Source organism: Malurus melanocephalus, unplaced genomic scaffold (genome assembly GCF_030028575.1).
Source record: "Malurus melanocephalus ecotype Western Australia unplaced genomic scaffold, MMel_1.1 scaffold_493, whole genome shotgun sequence".
NCBI classification, from domain to species: Eukaryota; Metazoa; Chordata; class Aves; order Passeriformes; family Maluridae; genus Malurus; species Malurus melanocephalus.
In genome coordinates this window covers 251,489-271,792 of record NW_026623725.1, presented here as the reverse complement: position 1 = coordinate 271,792, position 20,304 = coordinate 251,489, and the positions used below count along the sequence as shown (strand labels likewise).

At 35.5% G+C, this 20,304-nt stretch overlaps 1 protein-coding gene across 1 annotated transcript in view; it reads right to left on the bottom strand.

The window, feature by feature from the left end:
- POC1B (POC1 centriolar protein B) overlaps positions 1 to 20,304 on the bottom strand; it is a 50,632-nt gene that overhangs the window by 16,784 nt on the left and 13,544 nt on the right. The window contains 3 exon segments of the mRNA XM_057381132.1: positions 8,634 to 8,720; positions 15,983 to 16,135; positions 19,861 to 19,929. Of these exon segments, the coding sequence (XP_057237115.1) occupies positions 8,634 to 8,720; positions 15,983 to 16,135; positions 19,861 to 19,929 (309 nt within the window).

Genomic DNA, 20,304 nt, shown 5'->3' with positions numbered 1-20,304 from the left:
TTTTTGCACTAGTTGCTGAAACTTATTTGRAAATTCCTGTTTTTTCAGCCTTGTTTTAAGCAACCTATGTATTTTTTGGATGTGACTCAGTGTTTCCATTATCTCACATTAAGAAAGTAAATACATCTCTTTCTGCAAACGAGATAGTAAGGCAGCATGGCTTCAAGGAGAGATGTGTTGTTTTGGAGAAACGGATCTATTTGGAAAACACTCAAACAAGCTTTTAGGCAGAAAGAACTCTCTGGGTTTAGATATGACTGTAATCGAAGTGATAAATAGAATTTGGAAGCACTTGTTTAAGCACTGTCATTTAGGAAAAAAATAACATATTTAAGCAGTATTTTGAATGTTTGCTTTTATAATAAACTTGCATTCATAATTTTGAATAACATAAAAATAAATTTCATTTAATAGTCAAATTTCTACCACACAGTTGCAAGCAAGCTGTGCTAAACTCAACTCCAGTTGTATTTAAGGCTAATTTAAGGGCAGTATTTTATCTTTACAATCTTGTTTTCTGACATACTTGACCTGTAGCTCAGCTTTATTATGCAACTTAAGATAAACAAAAATAAAACCTTGCAACCTTCTCTGAGAGACATGAATTATGACCTAAACTAAGCATTCCCTTTCTCCTTAGTCCCACAAAATGTGAAATCCCAGAATTTTTAAAGACCTGTGACTACTAAGAAGTTAAAAACTAATCTGTGCTACTGCATAAAGTAAAACCAGGTAACAGACCCACTGAAAGATAACTTCATTAACTTCCATTAAGCTAAATGACTCACAAAGAGCATTTAGATCAGTAGTAAATCATCATCTAGGTCAGCAGGAAGCTCATTACAGACTGACAATCCAAGTCACAGAAACACTTTTCTACAAGTGCTAGAGAAGTAATTTCCTGTGTGAAAGGCTTGTTGCTGTTCCTGCATTCCTCGGGGGACACTTCTTCTCAAAGGATGTTACTCTTCCCAGGAAGAGGAAGGAACCAGTTGTTATTGGATGTGTGGGCTGATAGCTGTCAGGCATTTTCTGCATGCCGCAGAATCAGCTGTGAGAACTGTGAATGCAGCTTAGATTTCCAGTCAAAGAGGAGGAAAACACTGCTTGAGCAGACAAGGTCAGAGCATACATGTACAGTATCTCAGGAAACTGACAGAGAAATAATACCTGGAACTTGCATCCCTCTAGTACTCAGAAATGTGCTGATTTGGTAAAGGAACGATATGCACAYATGGATCAACTTGAAAAACAATCCTGAAACCTGTTGCCACAAATAAGACCCAACACAAAGTACATTTTTGTCAGTTTTAATAGGCCTGTCGTTTTACAAAATGTGTGTATGCAGGCATGTGCACAATTCTTTTTCTTGTTATGTCTCTCTCCTAGGCTTCCTGTTCTACAGTAACTCAAATTCCCTCCGGATGTGTCGCGACACTGTTACAGGGTGGGTCACCAGTAGCTAGTCCATGCCTCTTCCAGTATCCATTCGCATCCCATGTTTTTTTTCTTAAGTCACAGCAGTAATATGTTTCCTTATTCTGCTTATTTMCAAACTTCATTAAAAAACTAAACCACCAATTATTTAATTTTAAAATTATTAGGGAGACTCAACAGTGACACACAAATAAACAGTGCAATCTCATAAAGTATATTTCTTCAGGAAAGAAGGCTAAAGATAGTATAGGAAATATTTCATTCTTGCACTCTACAGTGCCCAAATTCTGAAGTAAGTCTCTGATAAAAACCTGACTTTCTSTCCAGCTCCAGTTCACTCAGAGCATATAATGAGAACTATTAAGGAACATCAGGACATGTATTATTACTTAATTATGTAGAGACAAAACATATTTCCTGTTCTCTCCTTGTAAAGCAGCAGTTACATGCTGTGTTAGAATAGCATCACTGCAAAACACAGGGATCATTTGGATCATATTCCTCTTTTATTACATGAACTGAGTTCACTTCCAAGTATTGGATCTTTAAGCTTTATTTGATGCTAGAAGAATCAAAGCATAGTGCTTTTCAGATTAAGTACACAACTCTTGTTAAACATGCCTAGACCTTTAGAGCAGCTCAAAATGCAAGTTTAGAAATTCACTGTTCAATGAACACTTCATTTTTCCAGCATTTGTGACAAAAGATGAGTAATTTTGTTCATATACACYATTCTTTCTTTTCTCTTAGCTGAGCAAACGAATAAGCTGTGTCTACTGCTTCAYGGTCATTCCAGATGGATTCGGGGAAGCCTTGGGGGGAATGGGAGGCATTCCTTCCCTGACAGCAGGTGAACCTGTTTAGCTGCAGAGTTGCAAGGAGAAGGCAGCCTATCCCCTTGCACCAGTCCCACACATCGTACCTCCAYAGCATGCGTAGAGTAGAAAGGTCTGTCTAGAGTGTACTATAAGCCAAGATGACACAAAAAAATTGCCTGTCTAAAAGCAAGATTGGACAGAGGAAGATTCATTTGCAAAGACACAAAAGAACAATTCTTATTTTTATTCTGCTGCACTGAACACTTCAGACTTCCTCCATTTACAGTATTTATTCTATGAATAAGAATATTTGAATAAGACAGCATGAGAGATTCACAGCCTGTTTGAGAGTCTTTTGGTATGCTCATCTACGCAAAAGGTGCAAATGGCTTTACCTCAAAACTTTGGAGACACAAGATCTCTTCACACTATTTCCTAATTTAATTCTGTATTCGTCATTGGGAGTTCAGGGAGTTGACAGTTCAAATAAGCATTTACTGGTAATCAGAAGAATGGCAGCATATGAAAAAATTTTAAACCTATTCAGGGAGTGGCCTTTCTTATTTGTCTGGGAACAAGGAAGGTAAGACGATGGAAGAGCCTGGGAACTGTCAAATCTTATCAAAGCCCTTTTACTGGTGGGATCACTCCTCAGTACAGAGCTCAGTCTAATTGGCAACTAAGTTTTTGACAAGGAAAACAAGTAGGGCAGTGATTCCATTCATTCTTTCAAAGGGAATATTGCTGGAACTTTTCTTTGGTAGAGAAAAATGTATGCATATATGCAATGATCAGAGTTTAAGTGAAAGATTAAAATGTCTGAGGACATTTAGGAAAGCTGATATCAATGAACTACAGAAAGCTGTTGTGCTTTCAAATGAACTATAACAATCAGTAAAGGTAACTATTCTGTATAATGAAGTTCCAAATGAGTTTTGTTCTACCAGCTGTTCCCTTCTGAATTGGACTTAGGCACCAGAGGAGATGATCTATGTATAAAATTGCCACTATTTCCTTTCTTCCTTTTACCCTCCCCTTAACCTCACTGAAGACAGTTGGTGTTTATTTCCACATAAGACTGAAGTCAGGAAAGGATGTAAATCAGAATAAATTTGAAGCTGCATGGTAAGGAAAATATGAAATATTTTAAAAATTCGTTTTTAAAGTATAATTTCTACTGTCATCTTCTCCTACTGAATTCGGGAGTCATGTTAAGCCATGCAAGGAAGAGACATTAATCCAATATCTTTTCAAAGTAAGTTTCCATGAGGAAGAAGTTGACTGAGCCTTCATGTATGCAGAAATTGAAGAATAGATGCAGTATTTCCTTCATAACTGCTGTCTTTCCAAATTCGTGGGATTTTTTTTTTTTTTTTTACTGTGGGGCTTGGGGTTCTTTTTTGTATTCAAAACAAGGCAGAGAAAYGTTTGTCAAAAATACCTAAACCCTGAAACACAAACTACAAAAGCAATGTGTATAGAACAAATTGAGAGTACAGGTACTTCTACTTTTCGCCTCAAGACACCTACTACAAATGCAGTACAGACAAACTTTCTCTTTTAAAACTTGACTTAGTATGTTCTTTTTGCTCCAAACAGAAATAATTTCCTTATCTTTCTTCACTCAGTAATTAACCCAGTCTTAAATTTGTAGAAGTTCTACTGTAAACGAACAATAAGAATGTCTTGTTTTTAGTGTGAAATGGCACTGGAAGAGAAAGAACAGCAAACATCTCCCAGCCAGCACAGACATTCTGACTTCCAGATTACAGTACATTGCCTTGCTTCCTCCAGATCCTGTTTACATGAGCAAGGTCAGGGGATGAAACAGTAGAGAGCCTCTACAGTGATTTCCTGCTGCTGTCAGTTAAAACTACCGAGGCACCATCAACTTTCCCTTGTTTCCAACAGCTTATCAGGGACCAGAGGTTACCAATGTATWACCTTACAGAATTGAAAAGACCCAACCTCCCTCATGGCTAAAACTAAAATCAGAGGATGAAACAGAAAGAAGTAGTCCCAAAGGGAAGCAAAACTGCCAGTTTTTCCTTTTCAGTAGTTCAGAAAACAAAGGCAATGTTAAGCTGCTTGACACACAGAGAAGAAGGGGTGGGAGAGAGGCAGTAATGCTTTCAGCGTCTTTAGTGAAATAAAAAGAAGAAATAAACACCACTAACAGCCCTCAAATTTGACCCAAATTTAGTGAATATTTTCAMAGTGCAAGAGACTAGAACACACCTAATTTCTACAGTAACTGCAACACATGAGGACTCTTACCATTGGAAAAGTCAGGGCATTACACAAGTACCAGTTTGTTAGGCACAGACAGCYAATTTTTACAGTGCTTTCAATAATACACAGGAAAACTGAATACATGAATCATCAAATCCAAAGCTATTTCCTAACCATAATAATACACAGGAGTTCTTAATGGTTTTGTAATTGTAGTCCAAAAGAAAGCAATCCATACTGAAGATTACACTGAAATTTTTTCCACTGACACAGTGATCACACTCCCTTYACTGAGTTTACAAAACAAGTTGCATCACTATGAACCAAAGATGAAAAAAAGATTTTTCACCATGTTCAAAACAAACTGGCCTTAGTACTAAGCTAGAACAGAAGCTAAAAAGATAAGGTGTTTACAATTCAGGTAATTTAATAATTTCAGTGTTTTTAGTAAAATCCCTAGAAGAATATTCACATCTGCATATTTTAACCTCTGAAGCAAGAAAATACAGCTCAATTTTTTTAAAAAAACAAAAGTGCGCATTTTAAGTGTGGAAGTTGTGATGGATTGTTGGTTTTGATGAAGAAAGAAATTAAAATGCTTTGAAAAGAGGAGGAGTGGGAGGAAGAGATAATACTAATATTTTCATAGATATAGCTCAAAATAAATGAACTCCTAAAATAATATCTAAACATGTATTTTAAATTCACAGTAAAGAATAAAGAGTGTTAGATTTTTAAACATTTGTTTTTAAAATCTTCTCTAGGCAGACTGTTATCAAGAACAGATAATGGTGACACTTTGATGCACCTTAATTATCTGGAGTAGTGTGTCCTATTTTGGGCTTCTTGGTCCCAGATAGACACTGACATCCAGGAGCAATTCCAGTTGAGAGTGAACAAGATGACAAAAGGGCTGGGACATGTGATAGACAAGAAAAGGGAGAGAACCAGGTTTGTTCAGCCTTAAGGAAGATACAAGGAGATCTTGCTGCCATCACACATATCTAATGGGTAGATAAAAAGAAGACAGGCACACACATATTAGAGGGCCACTGCAAACTGAGAGCAACAGACATGTTGGAACATAGGATATTCTAGCTATATATACCAAAAAAAAATTTTAACAAACACTAGAGCAAGCTGCCCAGAAAGGTAGTGGAATCTCTAACCTCACACATTCTTAACAAATGAACTGGGCAAAGCTTTTAAGAACCTGATCCAAGTTGGCTTTTCTTTAAGGGGAAGGTTAGATGAAATGATTCCAGATATCTCTCTCAACCTATACCACTCTATCATTTTCATTAACAAATCTTCACAGAAGTAAGGAAAAGGAAATACCTTTTTTCTCTGTCACAAATCATCTTAGGGGTAGTAATAATGCATTTCCCACAAAGGAGTAAGACAAGACACAATTCCAGCTACAGAAAAGATTCTCAATAAGAAGAGCACTTTCTCCTATTCTCCTTTCTCTAGGACTAGATTGAGACCTACAGGAGCTTTTGACCACTTACTGTCAGGAATCTTGGTGTTATTCAACAAAATATTACAAGGTTTTGCATAGACTTCCAATCTTCCTGAAGAYGTTTCAGAGAGCTTTAGGGAATTTACCAGAGATCCTATAAAAGCTTCAATGTTGTGACTTGTCCCAGAAAAAGGCTGTATTTAAAGGCTCACATTTTCTTGGATCACTGTCTCAAGTATCTCTCTCCTTCAGCAGAAAAATTAAATATGTTGATTAGCTACTTCCAGTGGTCTAGGGACTTGCCAATATGTTTTGTAAATAACCCTTAGGTTCCTGCTGTGTTATGTGCTTGAAAAATACACTGAACAAGAACACATATAGATACCTAAGTGCAGAGTGTGTTTTTCTCTCTGCACATTTCAGAAGGACAGAAAAACTCTTTAAGACAGAGCAAAAAATTTCAAAAAGAATAAGTAGGTATAGACAGGACATGTGTAAATTAACCCGACAATCTGATCAAATATTGTTGTCATTTGAACAGCATTCTTTCAGTAGAATTAGGGCCAAAAAGCCATAAACTGTTTTAAAGTGGGTCTTGCTGTGTTTGCTGGGAAAAGTGATAATGTCTTTAATAACCAGTAGAAAAAGATCAACCTATTGTGGCTGGAATCAGGGATAGGTATGAGATATGGTGATGAATTAGATTAGGTTTGCAACCTCAAGCTGGAGAGGGATTAAGAAAAAAAACCTGCAAATTCACGAAAGYAGTACCATTCAGTTAGGATAAACTGTATTAAGAGGAAATCTGTCAGTGAAGGTGTGATGGGAATAAAACCAGCATCTGCCCTTCCCCCCTTGTTTCTTACGAAGAACACATTAAGCCTTTATCAGAGTCTCCATAAACTAGGAAAACTTAGAAAGCTTCAGATGAAAAGGCCCAAGGCACTGAGATCCAGAACTCTCTACAATAAGACACAAAGAGTCWATGTGGCTAGTCTGATTAAGAAACAGGAGATAATTCCACAGAATTATCTAAATGACAGATGCTGGTAATGCAGCAAACAGACACTGCACAGGAAGATGATACTAAAGGAAGAGTTGACATCAGAAAGCAGCGAGGACCAGATAGGTTAGCAAAGTTGGAGAAAGTGTTATTTACCATGGGAGAGGAAGGATATTAGTGGCAAAGAAAATATGCAAATAATTCCTGAATTTGTGTGAACGGTGCTGTGTTGAACAGGACAGTTGCCCTTAAGGCTACAGTTCAAGTAACAAGGATATAGAAATGTTTCTAGATTGACAAAGATGTAGATGTTGAATGTTGAAATGCAGAAAGGTGAGATTCAATGATGAATGGTAGATTAAAAATACTGTGGAAAAAAAAAAGGTAGTGATTACTGATTACTGACACAGTAAGAAAGTATAAATTGCAAAGCAACATTTTTATAATGAAGATTGTAAAGACAGACAAACAGACACCAGTCAAAAAAATGCTGTATCTCATGGGTCAATGTATTCCTACAAGTTCTGGGCATTATGTTTTATAAGCTGCTTTCATATCAAAAGCATTAATGGAGACTAAGTGATTTGTAGGTATGTAATAAAGAATTACACTCACTCGAACTCTGTGATGAGCAGTAAATAATGAACATAGAGTACTTAAAAGTGATGGGTAGTCAGTAAGTTATATCTACCACAATCCACTATCTGTGAAGCCTACTAAAGAGACATCTGTAAGTCTACAAAGAACCATATTTCCATTGTGAAAACATGACACAACTGATAAACCTTAAAATACATAACATTATCACCTCTCAAATACAAGTTATTATATGATTATTTGTTTTGAAATAAAGGTTTCTCATGAACCGGTGCATCATGATCTTCAACAAATGATCTTAAAGAATTTCATACAGTACCTCCACAACATAGCTTTCATAAAGCATTCATGACAAAACAGAACAGCAGAAACCATACCTGCTGCCTTTCCATAAGTATTAACYCTTCAACCACACAAACTCTTTATGGTAACTAAAATTGCTCAAGATAGAATTCGTGTCTTCACAGGAACAAATTCAGAGCTAAAATTCTCATTTTAATCTAATTCAAGAACAGCATGTTTTTTAGATTTCATATCAGGAGAGCATACTTCTCCTCCTACGAAACTACCGCTTAAAACATTGCCTTCCTCTTCTCCCACATGCCATACCAATGTCATATGTAAAGCTAACACTAGAAGACTCTAATCATATCATTCTATCTTAAAATGTTACTTCTTTTTCCTTCTAGAGAACTATTAAATGCCTTAAAAGGAGAAAAATTAAAAGATTGCTTTCAGAATTGTAGCAGTGAGATGATGCTTTAGGTTTCCCATTATTTGCAGATAAAGACAGAGTTACAAAAAGTGAGAATAAGCCACGAATTTTAAGAGTAATATTTAGATGTGTTTTGCTTAGTATAGTGGGAAAATTACAAGTATAAAATGAAAGTTTTGCTATTACACCATCTTCTGGTTGGACTCAAGAACTGTGACAGAGAGTTTGAGAATTTAAGATATTAAGCTCTGAGCACTTGACAATTGTTACAAAATCTATTTCATTCATGTGGCCAGTAAAAGCACATTTCTGTAACATGTTAGCTATAGCCTACCCTTTTGCCTTTTTTTTTTTTTTTTAGCAACTTACGCGAGTACTGATAGGTGAAGAAGTTCTAATCTCTATGACAACTGGATCAGGTGTTTGTGTATCAGGCAAATCAAGGGCAGGGTTGACCTGTTGAAAATGAATTATGATATCAGTATTTCAGCACCAACAGAGAAAGGGAAATAAGACTGGATAAAAAGTGAGGATACACTTAGCAGCCCAAATCAATCAGATCCCAAACCCCCATTCAAGTTACTCAAATCATCTACCACTAACAGGCAGACTGTTGATATGCTTACTTCTTCTGTACCAACTCTGATTGCCAAAGTAACTTGAAAAGCACTTTTGCAGAGAACAGGTAGGAGGTCACACCGAARTCACTGAAATGTGATAAATTAACAGACCAAACACAAATGACATTGTTCCTGAAACCACGGGAGAAACTGCTTTACACTGGGACAATGTCAGAGGCTGATTGGTCAGATATGTCATCACAGTATCTGCAATTTTGCTCTTAATATCACAGTTATAACTTGCTTTTTTTTGGCTAGAGTTAATCTATCACTAAGAATATTTTGCTAATGTCCTTTCTGGAAAGTGAAGCATTAAGAAAGTGTCAGAGATTATGAAGTTTGAGAAAGCTGCTGCTTTTATCTTACGGTTTCACATAAGGATCAGAATAACCTCCCTATAAAATCTATGTGTATATTACCCCTACCATTATATTACCGAGGTGTATCGCAGCCTAAGACATTTGCCCTCTCAGCATGATGCATGGAAGCACTATTATTATTTTCTGAATTGGCAAAATTTATAGAAAGACTAGATGACATTCAAATCACCAAGAAGTCTGATGTAATAAAGAGAAATGAACACTCTTTCTAACTTTAGGTTGGAAACCTTTAGGTCAGAGATATGTTTGTTTAAGTAGCTAGAATACAATCTTGTCTCTGGAATTAGTAGCCAGGGAAGAAGGGCAGTAGTACCTTGTACTGCCTTGTACTGCCGTTTATTTAGATTTCCATAATTTACATGCAGAAATTTGGGTTAAAATTAATAGAAGCAAAATCTTTCTCAGTAAATACAAGTGGGAGAAAATGAACAAGGTTTACTAGCAAGCTAAAAGGAAAAGAAACATTTAAAAACAGGTATTACCTGATTATTCACATTGAAAGTGATTCTCACATTTGCAGCGCTTACAAACCACAGATGACAAACCTCCCTTAAGGGAAGACCTTAATACTGTTTTTAAACTTTAGTTCTCTGACTAGCAGGGCTTAGTTCTTTCTTTTATTCCATTTTAACAAGCCATTCTTTATCTATGATCTCYTTTTTTCTATCTTCAGATGACAGATGCATCAATCCAGAATGAGCAGGGACTCAATGGCAATAAAGAAAACCCATTCTGCTCCACAGTCATCACAACTGAATACTACAAATTCTCCTTCATTTCTAGATATTAGGATCAAGTCTTGCTTTCTTCCAATTTTGTCAAATAGTTTTGGAGGAAAGAAAGGGAGGAAGGAGAACCAAAGCCAGGTAACATGGTTTATGTGATAATCTTCTATTTAGCCAAAATTCCTACCATCTTAACTAGACTTCTCCTGTAGCATCTTCTCTGCAGAAACATGATTAATTGAAATCTCCTCTGAATACAATATTGCTTACTGCTTTTTCACTGCTAAGGTGGGGAAGAAAGGAACCGCACATTTTACTGATTCGCCTCTATGAGTATCATGTCTATTGACAGGAAGTGTCCCAAAGAGCTTACATTTGTTCAGTGTCCAGCATAACCAGGGTCAGTTTTTTCAAACATTGTCAGCCCTACAACAAATATAATTAGTGTTTTATCCAAGTGCCAATCATACTACGGGCAGGTAAAGTTAAAATAATTTTCTGGCATGCATCATTTAGGCACTGAAGAGAGGACAATGCATCTGCAGGATTCCACAGAAGAGGGACAGTATGTGCCTACTACCTATCAATACTCTAATGTGGAAGAACTACTGCAGTATTATTACCAACAATACTGCTCTTGAAACATCTTTGAGTTAATATCTCCTTGCTATATACATCAGAGATATTACAGCATGAGTTCAATTCTTGATACAGGTTGGTAAATAAATACATGGTATTATGAAGTCAAAAAAAGTGCTCTTTTTGTGGAAGCCACAACATGAAGCTAGAATGAAAGTTCCTCTGTGCATACTTCTGTTGACTGCTTTATCAGAGATAAGGGAARGATGAGGAGCACTGTAAACATATACTAGGGATGCAGGAACTCTCATAAACCATATTAAAAAATTATAGAATTATTAAGCAGCTAGTCAGAAATAGCATCTAAAAAGTGTCCGAAGAAATGAGCACGAAAGTATAAAGGCTGTATCTAAATCCTTCTTACAAATATTGGTGTTTAATTTTGCACTAAAATTAATGAGACAATGGAGTGAAGCTAAATGTAAAAGTTTCAAATTACTTGACAGTTCCTGACAAGATGACATAGTTAGCTGTAAAATAATCTTACCAAGGGAAGTCACAAAGGTAAGTCTTTGAAAAGACTTCAAGAAACAAGACAGAAGAATCAGGACAATAAAAAGCAAGGTAGGGGGTACTGTCATGTATTAAAAGTTTTCAAAAACACTCTTTCAAAACCTTGCTTTAATTACCTGGTAAACTGAGTATAAATAAGTATTATAAAATAAGTCTTTCCATTATCATCTTTTAATATGATAATGCAATTATCACATTTTCATCCATAGTACAATAAAATACATTTGAAGGGAAGATTTCTCTAGAATCCTTCACGAATTAGAAAAATGAAGTTCATAAAATTAAAAGAGGAAGTTTTAAATGACTTGCACAAAGTGTTTCCTAGGAAAGTGATGTACGTACTCGTGAAACAGTCTCTTGAAACGTAGCAAGAGAAAATTTGCTTTCAATTTGATTAAACACTGTTCTCTGTTCTCGATTGGGGCTCTTAAGCCCAAGAAAGGCTTCTTCTACTGCCATCTAGTGTATATTTGAACTTCCTTCACCTAAGAAAATATTTACAACTGAAATTACACTGGAATTTTTAAGATTAAATTAAATCAGCAGAAGTTATTTGTGTGCAACACAAACTCTATGCATCTTAATATGTTCAAGCCTCAAAGCTATGCTTTGAAAGAAACTTATTTCTCATCTTCCATTTATTTTAAAGACATCTCTAGCATATGAAAGGTCAATTATGTACAAACATGGCAAATTCAKATATACAACTCTCACCTAGTGGAATGCATTTTTTAGTATATTTCACGAAAATCACTTAACTGATTAAACTAATTAAAACTGATACTGTTTTCAAATAACTCCACAAGGTTCTTATGTCAAAGAGAGACAACAACAGGGATTTATCTCAGCTAAATTTAGACATACTGCTAGACACCTGTATTTGAACTGGTAATCACCCAAGATTACCTCTGGTCAACAGAAAAATGCGGGTGTCTTTGGAGAACAAGTTATTTACTTACATTTTCAAGTTCACTGAAAAATTACAATGATTATAGGTATTAAGTCTCTACTTACCTGAACATTCAAGAATCACATTGATCAGTGCAACTGGAGAACAGTAGTAAAGATTTATAAGTCAAGAACATGTAATTCAACACTGCATTGACATTCAGGCTACTGCTGGCCAGAAGAGGAGACGCAACTAATGATTTTCTTGTAAAAGTTAATTATATCTCAAAAAACAGGTAGGTAGAGGGAAAAATATAGGGAAGGTATCTGAAATATTACTGGTTTAATGTATAGCTTTGAAGAGTGAATTAGAAAAAGTTATCAGAATAGGCAAAATAYACTCAAGCTCCATCTTTTTGTCACTATCCTGAAGGCAAAGCGTCAGGTGATAGTTCTTAATGCCCCTTTGCAAGCTGCTTTATTCAAAACAGCATTTCCAACAGGTGTTCTTTGAAAACWTTGCAACAGTGTCTCTAATCCCAGGTGAATAAATCCTAAGACAGCTCCATTTTGGGTATTATTTCCCCAGAATCAAGTTCTGAAATTGCAGGGACTTAGCTACCTGAGACAAGCAGGGATAGAGAAGCAATAGCTAACCAAAAGCAGTTTAATAAAAAAAAAAAAAAAAAAAAACAAAAAACAAAAAACTGTAAAACATTAGGGATTTTAAAAAATAGGGAGAGAATTATTTTCCTCTTGAATTCTGCCTGTACATCTGTTGAACTTTTTGTGTTCTATCACTTTTCATTTTATCCTAAGGCAATACCTCTTCATTCCTGTTACAGAAGTGACTAAACCAGTTTAGCGTAACTCAAGACAATGTATTACAACACAGCTCAAGCACTTAAATGACATTGCTTAAGGCTTGCTACAAGCCACTACATCATTGATACATTTAGATGACATTGTAGTGGCTTGTGGCAAACCTCAAACAGTCATCAATACTTATAAAAATCCTGTTGCTCAACTGCCTCCTCTGCCTGCTTGTAACTCCTGCACCCTACCAAGTCGCTTAGAATAGTGTTACTTCTGTTTAGTTAAGATCAATTATCTTGCCCCATTCATATAGAAACACTAAGAGAAAGGAAGAAAGCAAYGAGAAAGGAAGCAGTTCTGCATATTATCTGAGGTGTAGATGAGACATTWAGAAAAAATTGTCATTACAACTGTTGTACTGCAGTAGAATAGATCACACAGAGAGGCTGAGGCATCTCCATCCCTCTTCATGGCCCCTTAATCAGACACAGATGAACTGATATGCCTTGATAAGAAAAATAGATGACCTCCAGAAGCTCCCTCTGACATGCCTGTTATTTCATTCCTCCTTTCCCTTGTATGTTAGAAGCCTGATGAGCCACTGAAAGATGAGGGTGGTATTGGAGTGGAACAGCCTAACTCTAAAATTCTCTCTATTGCCACTGGCTTAGAAATAGGGTAGCATGTTAAAAAAATAAAACGTTTTAACTGAAAAAGGACAAAAATACTTTTCTTCTTTTTTTTCCTTCTCCAGAGCACAGCATAGCACAGTGGGTCTAGACATTATGCTTTTTCTCAGTTACAAGAGGAAATATGTAAGATGGAACACTAAAAAATTTCAAGCAGTTAATGCTACCTAACAGTTAGTGCATGCAAACTAAAGCATGTTACTGCTGGTAGTAGTTTTGTCTAGATAAATTATGTTTTTGTCCAGTTGGTGAGGTCTRTTCTTCCTCATCACAACAAAAATCCCATCATTTTTCTTGAGACAGACAGGAGGGGCAATAAAACCAAGAAAATACATATGGAGCAATAAAACTTCCTAACTTCACCTTAACTCCATCTAAATGATTAAATCATTACATTAATTCTGAAAATTAGCTGCAAAAGAGATTCCAATCAATATTACCATATTATTTAATTTACAAATATAAAAATATAATGTTACAGTGATATGAGTTTTATTGAAGCTATTAGACACTATTTTGTCTCAAAAATACAACACACTTTATATTTACTTGAGAGAAAGACATTCTAATGACACGTAATGTTACTAGAAAACTAAACACAGCAACTCTAAAATCCTGAAATCAGGCCAGAAAATATAACACGAAGTCCAAAACTCTGCTATGACAAAGTCATAGAGCCCTTTCACTGCTACAGAGCAGCTAACCCAAGAGCCTATAAGCTGCTACAAATGCTGCAGCCATGAATAAATGCAAMCATCAGGCTAAGTGAAATCTGTCAAAGCTAACTAATAAATAATTTCTTGGCATTCAGCTATTAAATTTCCTTGATGAGCCCTTTCAGTATYGATAATGAGGTGCTTCCTAGCCTTAGTTTAACTTTAGCCTGAACTCATTAATGCTTTTCCAGAACTTCCCTATAACCCAGGACCAAGAACAGGAAAACAAAATTCTGAAAAAATGCTTTAGAATATATTCACACTTTGCCAGGCTTCTAATCAGGAGAGGTCTGGAAATGTTAACCTGAAAAGAAAGCAATGGAATCCTGCAGCTATAAACTACTCTGTTTAGCACATTTTATAACTGGGTGCAATTTGAATGGTCTTGATGCAAAATTTGTTGCAGCAAGAGTGGCTTGAATCTGCTGGCCACTGCTGTGACTGAATTTGTTCTGACACTGACCAACTATATTGATGGCTGGTACCAGTAAACTTAGCTTCATTCATTTACCTTACAACAAATATGCAAGTCTGGAATGGAAGTTTGTTTATGAACCTTGTCATACATGCAGTCATCCTGTTCTGACCAAAATGCTAAGCATTAGAAAGCTTCACAYCCAACTTCAGAATAGAATCAGGTAGAGAAGAAATCTTAGTCATGGGTTCTATCAGAGTTCCCTTCCTCCAGCAAAGTGATTTCAATCTTCATATTACTCATGTTGCATGTATTCCTATTGCACACACACCTACCCACCAAAAAAAAAAAAAAGCTCAATATCCTCAAATGTTAATGTTTTAAAGCTCTGAGCAGGAAACAAATGCCATGGCTACCTTATCTATGGACACAATCAGGCAATGGTGAATTTCTCTAGCACTCTGATAGCATATTACAGCAACCAGAAAGTTCCTAGATTTATCTCAGATACAGTTCTTTAGTACTAGAGGAACCTGGAGAATATCAAAGAAGARAACAAAATATAGGTAATCACCATGCAGAAGCCAGCCAGCTCTGTCAGGGACTGTCAGAAATTAAGCATAAACAATGGCCTCATTGAAGGCGTAGCACTGTTCACCTACTGAGCTTAACTTTCAGACAATTTGACAATTAGGATTTTTCCTAATACTGACACAGAGCATTTAACATTGCAGTTTAGTTTCCTAATTTCCAACACTTGCAAGGGATGCTGGTAGATAGTTTGCTGTAAAGTAGCTCAAGAATGAAATATCAGGACATCAGACTACATAGTGACATAAAACACATCGCTAGCCTAGAAAGTCTTCCTAAACTTTTAGATAGATATCAAAAACTTCTCACAATACCTAAAGGCTAGGAAAGAGGAACAGCTTGTGACAGTCATGCATTTGACTTTCAGTAATAACGCCCCTTTGTTCTGCTTGTAATGACGTATTTTGATTAGTATTCTAAAACTCATTTTATCTTCAGATGCCTTCTGCAACACTTGCAGTGTTTTTTCAGAAACCAGACTATCACCTGTTTTGTTTAAATCAGATGTAGAGTACAGACATAAAGAAGCATGAAAGTAACTACAGCATAAACCTGCCAGCCTGCCTAGTAACCCTAATGCAGATTCATAAATTATGGTTGCTTCCAAAGTATTATACATAACAATACAAAGCTCTCTGGTATACATAAAACATATTTAACTATAAATGTCAGACAGTGTTTACAGAAGCTTCTTGTTTCCGATATGAGACAACTTATTGCATTCACCTCAATTGACTGAAGGTTTTCATCACAGAGATGAGATGATCTCGAGAACATATCAAGAAGATGAGGACGATCATGAACATGTGTTCTTCTAAAATTGTGTTTGAGAACTTCTGCATAATCCAGAGAATCAAAGTTGGTTTTCCATAGTAATACCTGCAAGAAACCCTCATATAAGTAAACAGTTGAAGGCTATTCAGTGTTCAAAACATAACTATTCGGTAAATTGTTATTACTAATGTATCACTGCATCATAATGAGACTGCAGYGATCTCTTAGTCTGATCTCTCCTGCAATATAGGCACTTCCCCAGAGTATATTGTACTTCAAATCTAATCTATTTAAAAAAATCAATCTATTAAAAAATATTTTCTAAAGTATCTCTATAATCATAAAACAAAGGAAACTTCTGTCCCACTGAATTATCCTAAGTTACTTTTCTGCCAGATCAAGGGGTCATATACTGCTAAATTTCTGCCCCCTATAAAGGCTTACAGGTCTAACAAGAAAGTTTGAAGGAGTAAGAGAAATGAGAGAGTTCCACAGAACTCTAAAACACCTGGTTTCCAGCGTTTTAGCAACAGAAATCTCTTTTCTGAACCTTGTCCAATTACATTCTAGGTAGAAACAATATACAAGAATCACGCAATGGCCAAATGCAGAAGGTCATAGAATGCAGAGGTAGTCCAAAGGTGTTCTATGCAGTTGTATGAATATTCTGGGAAACTAAATCATAATACACAAAYATTGCTCTTGCATGTCACAAAATAATTGCATATTTAAGTAATTTAATTAAGTTTACATGACTTGTGAAATGTTTCTTAACTTGAAGTACTAAGGGATAAAAGAAAAAAGAAAGTCTGAGACACTTAGAAATTAGCAAAAGTCCAATATTGATATCTACAGCTGCTAGCTAAATTAAAGAAAACAAAGTTGGGACCACAATCTGATTTAAAATTACTTCCCTGTCCAGCCAATATTTTGATGTTTTTCAAATGTCAAACTATACATAAGCAGCATAAATCACAGATTTGTTCACAGAAATTTCAAGTGCACTAAATCATATTTTTAATATATTCCTCAGTAACTGCATTGCTACAAGTTCAATTGACTCTCTTGAGTCAAAGACACTGAATATGCACTGGCAGACACAGTGCACCAATAAAGATGAACCCAAACTAACTCAGACATTAGTAAGTGAAAGAGAGATGCACAGATCCCAGTCCAACTACATAAACCTTCCTCAGAACCTGGCATTTGCAGAACTYTTAGGTATTAGATTAGTTGATTCACAGTTGAAAACCAGCATAGAAACATTCCTATGTCTTGACTATCTCAGCTGCATTGCAAAAGTAAAAGCAAATATGCACAACCTGAGAAAAATGGATATTCCATAAAGAAGTATTTCCCTTCACATCAAGTAGCCACAATGAATTGTCTCTTCTATATAGTAACTGATTTAACAGCACAGGCTACCACTTTCCAAAGTATAACTTTGCTCTTTCACAAAAAAGGTCTTATGTTTTCCACGGMAAAAGTTTAATGAAATCAATTGTCATGTGCACATATAGCCAAAAGTGTGAGGAACATGAACTTCAGAACAGTACATCTCGAGGTTYTTTTTTCCTTTGAAGAAAGAAGCAAATAGAAACAAAAGTATCCAGTGTTTGTTTCAAATATTTAATGTGCTTCTGAACACTGTCAGCTGGCTCTGCACCAACCAGAAACTTGAAACAAGAAGCAGAGATACTGGTTTTCCTTCTTTGATTGAGGAAAACCAGCCTGTATCTGTTGTTGAAAATGTAACAGTCTTGAAATAATATGTGTATAAAGGAAGCAGTCTTCAGTAAACTTAAAATGCATCAGCTGCCTCCAACTCATGCTGTGAACAGAAAATATATTTTGGATACTGCATGAGGGATTTTATGGCTAGCCTCTGCTCATAAACATGACATTGCTGATTTGCCAGCAGAACTTTTCCAACAAATACACCCTACAATTACAGTAAACCAACAACCACAGTGAGTTGAGAAGTCCCACATCTATCCTYCTGGCACACCTGGATGAAGGTTGTGGATGGGTCAGCAAAACAGAATATTTGACAAGTACATGTATGTATATACCAACAGAAAACGGACACTAAGGAATAAAGTTCTTATGTTTACTATAGATAAAGATATACGACTTGGTAGTTACCCAACAGTGGTTAGCATTGCACATTTTAAAAATTAGAAAAGTGAAAGCTGCAGCAAAGTATTCCTCTTCCACCAAAACTTTCATAAAACAAAGGGAAAAACTTCAACAAACACAGGAACACTCATTTTTAAGGTAACTTAAACAGTTACTAGACCTGCTATGATTATGATTATGTTTTTTAATTCAACATTTCACTAAGAAAGTGCTTCCTGATGAAACTGGATCTTCTCTCTTATATTCATCATGAACCCACTATATCAAACTGCTAAGAAACGTGAGACAGATTTTTACCTACTTTCTCCATGATCTCATGCCTCAGCAGCTCTACAACAGGAAATCAGAGCATGAAAAAGAAAATGACATAACTGTACTGAGCACACATCACTCAGGGGAACCCAAATTCAAAGGAACTTTGAAGTAAGACAAGTTTTCCCAGGGTGTGCTGGCATTCAATTGCTGTGCTAGGAGGCTGTGTTAGGCTTAATACAGTAGGTTCTTGCTTTCATCAGAACATCTCAGATTCATCTTCTGTCGTGATCTAATTAATACATGCACTTCATATAATATAACAACAGTCACAAAAYTCAAAGTACTCTTAGAAGGTAAGGTCAACAAGTCAGAATTACTTAGGACCTAAGTTGCATTTTGGAACTTAAATTCTTATTTCAAACTTTAGTATAGAAAGTAAAAGACCATACTAGTGGGTCAAGAAATAAATATCTTTCCTCCATTCTTGGTTGGTTTTTGTGTGTTTTTTCCCCGCTTGTAAAATTCATATTGGATTGTTTGATAACATTTTCACTTTTCCAATAACTTCAAGTCTTGGCAGTGCTTCTTATTTAACACTTTGTGATAGAAAACAATTATTTTTCTTTTTCCCAAGACCATCTCTGCTACTAGCTGAAACTTATTTCAAACTCCACAAAACAGAATATAATCATGAATTATAGTAAGCTCAAGAGATCTTAATTTCTACAGCATAGCTTTTTGTATCAAYGTTGAGCTTTTAGTTTTTTGTAACAGGAAACAATGAAAAAGACAACTTACATTAAGGAACATTTCAGACTGAAAATTTAAACCTTGTGCTACAAAAGCTTTTTCTTTTTGGAAAATATAAGGACTTGATAGAGATGATTCCAAGCTTGATAGTTTTTCTTAACTATGAGATTTATTAAAGCAGATGGAGATTAACTATAAGACTTACTGTTAAACTTTTTTTAAAATGCTCAAATGACTCTTCTCTTTATAAAATCCAGTACTTTACTGTTTCACCAAAGTAAATTAATAAAGGCAACACAAGAGTTTTTTCCCCAATTCTAGCCAAAGTCTTCCCAATAATACAACTTAATTCCTACAATTACACACTAAAGACTTCAAAATAAGTGAAAACCTAACAAAGCAGCTAAACCTTGATACTAATTGCAACACAACTACTTAATTGACACTGAATTGCAACACTTTAAATATACTTAGTTAAAAATAATTTATTTTAATATGCAAAATAGAAGTGGCTAGTACTGCAGTCTTCTCCTCATCATAACATCCAATGGACAGTCTGTATAACACTCTAATCAGACGGAATGCATGTGAGTATGTGAATAACTAGGATGTTACTGTAACATCCTATATTAAGCTCCCACCACTGTAACAAACATTAAGACATTTAAAGAGACAATACCACAAACCTGAGCATCTGTTCCACCTGAGGCAAATTTTTCACCACCTTTTGAAAAAGCCACACAAAGTACAGGTCCCTGAAAAAAAAAGCATACAGTAAAATTATGGTATTACTGTAATCATGGTATTTCAGTGTAAAGAGAAAAATACTGATGCCATTACCTAATATAATAGATTTTTCAATTTTAATTTGAATTAAACTTAAAATATGGAACAACTTTACAGCAGTGAAATTTCTCCAAAACAACTTGATTGAAGAGTTAATCTTGCATCTTTTTGTAAGATGCTGCATTACAATTACACTAATCTATAATGGGAAAATAGTGGCATTATCCTTAGATTTTACACTTCAGCTCTGCAATGAAAAAATTACAAAATTTCTATTMAATTACTCAAGGAAATATGTTTGAATGATTTATTAACAAAAATAGGGTTTGTCTGGCATTAACAAG